This window comes from Hipposideros armiger, unplaced genomic scaffold, assembly GCF_001890085.2.
Source record: "Hipposideros armiger isolate ML-2016 unplaced genomic scaffold, ASM189008v1 scaffold_8, whole genome shotgun sequence".
Lineage (NCBI taxonomy): Eukaryota > Metazoa > Chordata > Mammalia > Chiroptera > Hipposideridae > Hipposideros > Hipposideros armiger.
In genome coordinates, this window is record NW_017731358.1 from 9,029,541 (window position 1) to 9,035,871 (window position 6,331).

At 45.1% G+C, this 6,331-nt stretch overlaps 1 protein-coding gene across 2 annotated transcripts in view; it reads right to left on the minus strand.

Annotated features, from left to right (window-relative positions):
* Positions 1 to 3,532: 3,532 nt before the first annotated feature.
* Positions 3,533 to 6,331, minus strand: part of PLA1A (phospholipase A1 member A) — a 37,384-nt gene continuing 34,585 nt past the window's right edge. For both annotated transcript variants that reach the window (XM_019653150.1, XM_019653147.1), the window contains exons 10-11: positions 4,541 to 4,705; positions 3,533 to 3,983 (exon numbers count right to left, since the gene is read on the minus strand). In XM_019653150.1, the coding sequence (XP_019508695.1) occupies positions 3,899 to 3,983; positions 4,541 to 4,705 (250 nt within the window). In that variant the 3' untranslated portion in view covers positions 3,533 to 3,898. The remainder of the gene's footprint in view (positions 3,984 to 4,540; positions 4,706 to 6,331) is intronic.

Below are 6,331 nucleotides of genomic sequence, written 5' to 3' on the forward strand. Positions count from 1 at the left end.
GACTGCAGCCTATGCCGTCGCCAGCAACTCACGGCAGCCCAGCTCCAGGTTGAGCTGTTGTTCAGCATCTTAGCTGTAGAGGGCAGTGTCACCGGCCCTCATATGTGGGATCCGAACCGGGGCCCTCTGGCATCCCAAGCGAGTTCTTAACCATCGCGCCACTCGGCCGGCCCCGAGAAATATTCTTGAGGATAAAATCAGGATATGGAAAATTCCTGACAACTTGGAGAGACTACAATAATAACATGTAATAAAATTGGGTCACATGGACAGTTAAATCAGGTTCAAACAAAAATCAACTCTGCAAGAAAGACTGCAAGCTGGTTTGAGAAGAATACAACTCTTTAAAAGAGTTGTAGTTAATCTAAAGTGACACTTGGGCTGAATTAGTAGAGGGTTATAATGAAGAACAAGTGAAAACATCCTTCTGCTATACTCTGTGGAGCTAAGGCTGTCTGTCACCTGGGATACTGAGCCCAGTCCTAGGACTGGTACAAACTGAACATATTCAGAATAGAGTGAACCGAGGGAGGAAGAGTCTGGGAATCATACTTTGACTGCCAGTTGAGGGCAGGAGCAGAGTCTCTTGTTCATTATTTTTCCTTATTTCCTGGAATACTTAGCACAGTGTCTTACATATGGCAGTGAATCTATTGAATTACTTCTGTAATAGTCTCTGTTCATAAAAAGATCTCAGCAGTGGTTGCAAGTGACGTGGGTGTGACACCCAAACTCGGCCTTTGCTCTGCCATCAAGCGGAGTTTCTTGTTAGTTCTCCCTTTTTTCTACCCCTACACACATCCCACCGACCTAAAGTCAGGTTTCCCAAAGTGTGGACTGTGTACCCCACATTGGGCAAGATGGTTTTAAGGTATTACATCGTGAGATTGATATCATGTTTTGTCTTTCGACCCACTGATTACATAGAGAAGAAAGTGTCTGGTATTTATAAGTTTCTGACATTTCTCTCATACTTGCTAATCTTCCCTTTTTAATAAGAACAAGTCAGGCCTAGGGCATCAAGCCTTCAGCAAACCACAGTATCTAGTTGGAAGTTTACCCATTGTTATTAGGTTCTCCTGGTACTTATTTTAGGATTCATTGATGATAAGGGAAACTGGTTTTCCATTAATGGTAATGATCTAAAGGCTCTGATGGTTAGCGAACTAAAATGTAAGGGATCTGAAAGCTCTTTCAAGTATGAATATATTGGCCTAAAACAACACAGGGCCATGTCCCAGAAGCAAAACTGAAAGTATGAAGATGGAAAAACAGCAGGTCACCTCAGTGTAACACCAATCAGCATCAAAGAGCATCATCTTGAGTCGTAATATAATTACATGCCCTTTGAAGCAACAAGCCGCAGGGAACGCTAAGGAAGAACTATGTGATGAGCAATGTCTCACAGGCTGACAGATGCATCACAGCGACAGGAAGCTGAGGGAACAGGAAATGCAGCCTAACATAGCTCAGGGTAAGACTGTCTTGCTGGGAACCTGGGTGGAGTAATGGGAGGAGGTAAAGAGGTGTGTGGGTTTTGAAAAAATGAAAAAGAGCTCCAAGCCTGCCTGTTGGGGAGTATCTAGGTTCTTCAGGCATGTTATTCTCCTACTGACTACGGTGGACAGTACAGAAGATAAAACATGTATGTGAGCATTGTGAAAAATAATACAAATGAAGCCATTTTAAAATGGAGTTGGAGCTGCCATCCCAAGGAACTGCCCTGCACATCTGACTCCTCAAGCCTTTGGAATGTTAAAACGGGGCAAAATAACATTTGGACTGGGCCTAAAGCAACGCCGTATCCCAAACTGTTTAGATAAGAAAGCAGACATTATGATTACCAAACTAAAAATTAAAGACATACTTTAGAATTAGCATCACTATGTGAGTTTATCTGCATTTATAGAAATTATTTCCTTCTATTCATGTAATTTCCCCCCTTTTATCATAAATACTTCTTGCCTTCATTTCCTCATTGAAACACTTTGGGTTTCTGCCTGAATCACTGCTTCCCGAGTAGCTATCCTTTTGGATCTCAAATAAATGCTTGTTGTCTCTCACTTTGGCTTTTATTTTTAGGTTAGCAGTATTCACATTGCATCACCTGCTCCTTTGGTTGCATTTCCACTGCCTGGACCAAGGCCAGAGCTCTCTCTCCTGGTCACCTGGGTGACTTGGCCCAAATGGAGAGTGAATCAGCAAGTCAGCAGTTTCTTTTCAAAATATATTTATCTAGGTTTTTAAAAAAAGTCTTTAACAGATATTTGCACACCCGTATTCTCAGAAGCATTATTCACTGTAGCTAAAAGGTGGACGCAACCCAAGTGGCCATTGATGTCAATAAACAAAATATAGCTTATACCCACAATGGAATATGATTCCCCCTTATAAAGGAAGGAAATTCCGATACATGCTTCAACATGGATGAACCTTGAAACATTATGCTAAGTGAAATCAGCCAGTCACAAAGGGACAAATATTGTATGATTCCATGAGGTACCTAGAATAGTACAATGCATAGAGACAGAAAGTAGAATAGTGGTTATCAGGGGCTGGATGGAAGGCAAGTGGAGAGTTATTGTTTAATGGGTACAGAGATTCAGTGTGGGATGACGAAAAGAGTTCTGGAGATGGATGGTGGTGATAGTTGCACAACAATGTAAATGTACTTAATACTACTGAACTGTCTACTTAAAAGTGATTTAAAAGATTTTTTTAAAGTTAATTTAAAGAAAACCATTAAACATAGAAGAATTTGGGGGGGTACCTGGCTGTGCAGAAAGTGATGAAGGTATGGGCCATACCTCTCCGTTCCCCACCTTCATCCCATCCATTCTCCACCCTTCGCTGCCCTGCTTTATGGCCCAGGCCACATCAACGTACCTCTTGCCTCCCAGCTTCTGGTTGGAATCACTCAGTGGGGAGCACTCGCAGGAGAATGAGGGAGGAAAGAACAATGAGGCTGGAGAACCTCCCTGGCTCCCTCCCTGCAATATTGCTGCCTGGCTGCTGTGTCCCTGGCCTGAGGGTCCCACGGCCCGCTCTGGCTCCGGGTTCTTCTCCTTCCTCTTCCTCCTCAGAGCCAGGGCAGCAGCGGCTCCCACTGCCACTAGCCCTACGGAACTGTACCGCCCTGTGTGGTTTCCCCTCTCTCGGCTAACACCTTTGTAACAGTCCTTGTGTGAATTCCCCTCAATTTACCCAATGTGAGCGTACCATCTGTCCCTGGCTGGACTGTGGCTCATACAAGGTTATTTACAAAGATCAAAGTTGGGGAAACATTGACCCAAAGAAAATCTAGCTACGTTCCCAAGAAATCTCTCTGATCCCCCAAACCTTCCAAATTGGTAAGGGTAAGGGATGGTGAATGGCGCCATTTTCCGCCCCTCCTTCCAGCCCCTCTCTTGTTCCAAGTACTTCTTTCCTTTTTTAATACAGAGAATACATCATCTGCTGTTTTTTCCAATCCCACAGACTAGAAGTCACATTTTTTTTTTGCACATAACAATTCCATTCCAGTAAAACAATAAACGATGCAGATATTCCATGGAGTTTTATTTTTTTTTAAAGCATTTTCCCCTATATATGTTTCTATTGAATCCTATGTACAGATGCCCAAGGATGGGGGCGGGGGGGGAGGGTAATTGCTCTGAAGTATGAATAGGAAAGCTGAAAGGGTATCTATGTCAGCCTCTTCAAATTTTCAAAGGAGATAAAGCTTTGTAAAATGAACTGTGTCTCCCCTCTAAGATGTTGAATTATGGGGAAAATAAACCAGAGGTTTGCCTTCCTTCTTAGTAATAATGGCCTAGAATAAGTTGACACTAGCCCCCCACGCCGCCCAACCCCGCCCCCTCGCCGAAATCCAGCACAATGTGTCCTGCCCAGGCTTATACTATACACAGGTTATTTTCAGTTCACGAGAAACGGTCACATCTGCTTGTAAGTTCACTGGCTCAGGTAAGCAGACCATGTTTTTACTGCAAGAGAAGAGCAACAAGAGGGTGTGAGTTCAGGGCAGGTTCCTTTTGGTCAGGAGGGAGGCCTAGGAGTTGCATGCTCTTGTGTTTCCATGATGTCAGGCGAAAGAAGTCTACAGGCATCTGCTACAGGAGCCTACTCTTGTCCTCCAAGGGCCGGACAAGACTCATACTACAAACACCCACTAGAGGCAGGGTAAAGGGGAGAGGCAGTCTCAGTCCACAGGCACGAATGTGACCAGTGGAAGCTAAGAAGGAAAAATGCAATTAGAAATCTTTATTCCAATGAAATCTTATATAGAAACCAAATAAATATATTCAAATGGAGTTTCTTATCTTGAAGTAAGGATGAGGATTTAAAGTCCACCCTCTTTGACTTCCTAACATCCCCAACCTAAGACAGCCCTGCTGGCGTGTCAGGAAAACCCTGGTTCTTTGTCATCTTTGCATGGAAGAAGCTCATCACTGTGATGAGATCGCACCTCAACAAGCATCACACCTAAGGTCAGGGTTGGTCGTCGTGGGTGTGCCCGGAGCGGGACGGATGCTGGGCTTACCTGTCATGGATGGGCAAAGGAGCCGTGCAGAACTTCCCAGCAATGGTAGTCCGGTCCGTTCTCCAAACCCGATAGGAAGCCTGAAGCTTGAGGTTCACTTGGTGTATCTGGCACTGAGGGTCAGGGTGAGCTAGGACTCTTTTCCCCTGCAGTTGCTGCCTAGGTCTGCAAGGGAAAGGGGGAGTCAGTTACAGAGCACTTTTGGCTTTTGCTTTCCCTGGGCTCCTATGGGGCTCTGCCAGTAGCACTGGTTAGCTGGCATGCACAAGAGTTAGCTCCGTGAAGGTGGGGACCACAGTCCTTTGTATCTTCCCCACCAGCCTCTCTGCCCACACACCCACAGCTATGAACATGACTCAGAAGATATTTGTTGACTTTTGAAAGGAAACCAGTGGACACTGCAGCAAAATAGTAGCTCTGGGGTTTTCGCATCTGGAAAAATGTCCCTTGTTCTTAGATTCCTAGTTGGAAAAGATCCTCACGTTCAAACCCACAAGCCTGGAAATAGAGCCCTCTTTTAGGGCATTCAGGTCAAAGCATTTTGTGTGAGGACTACTCTGTTTTAGATTGAGCATGAAATGTGTGGATGGGAAAAAAACAAACAACAGGTCTTGAAGCCAGACAGAGCTGGGGTGGAATCCAGGTTTTGTTTCTTCCCAGCTGTGTGACTTTGGACTCACATAGCCCTAGGGTCTAATCCCCAGTCCTCCCACACACTAGCTGGGAGCTTGAATCACCAGATTTGGTAATGTTGACTCAGCCTAGGGGCCCAGAGTGTAAACAGAATCTAGATCTCTCTTAACCCATCATGTTGACCTTGCCCCTCTGAACCCCCACTGGTTTGCAAGATTTAGGCATCACTTTGGACTCATGCCCTGAGACAAAGATGGAGGGAAGAGTATGAAGTGATAAACCTAGAGACTGCGGAACCCTAGACAAAGGCAAGACTCAGTGTAGAGGAAAGAGGCCTGCCAATAGAATCGCCAAGCTTGGCACAGGCCAGGCCCACCTCACAGAGCCTTGAGGGGGTTCTGTGGAGGAGCAGGGAAGGGATTTGCCTCCTGTGCCCTGGTCTGGGCTGCCAACCCTTTCTAGTCCTCTCTGGGCTCAGAGGCAGCAGGGACTGTGCGAAAGAGGGAGGGTGGGGGCATGGCTCGGCCAGCATGGCGTCCCTTTCCTTTTGGCCTCCACAGGAATGAAATGTCTTCTCTATGTACTTTTTAACCCAGGGTTAGTTGTATAGTTTGTTTTTCCCTTTTGAGGAAGATCCTGTATAACTTTGTTTAAAAAGCTGTTCCTTTTATTATACATTTCGGAAGTGTTTTGAAATATTTCAGAGGGAAAAATAAGAAAATTGTTCACTTTGAGGAGTTGCTTGGATTGGAGGAGCTTGCAAACTAGGAGTATGAAGGATGCTGTGAGTGGCCCCTGTAAATTTTCTAATTAGGAAGAAATCTGAGGGTTTCACAAAGCTGTAGAAAGTAGGGGAAAGACTAAACACAAACCCCCTGTCCCTTTTGTTTTTTCAATTTCTGTTCGGCAAGAGAAAAAAACCCCAAGGAATTGAAAATAACCTTGTTCTGAGAGCCTTCTTCAAAAGAGAAATATAAATCTCTTGGGAGAGGGAAGAAGGAATCTGAGGCTGTCCATTCACATCAATCAAGGAACCTTTAAAAGTACAGCTGTTGGGCTGGCCAAGTGGCGCGATGGTTAAGAACTGGCTTGGGACGCCAGAGGGCCCCGGTTCGGATCCCACATATGAGGGCCAGTGACACTGCCCTCCACAGCTAA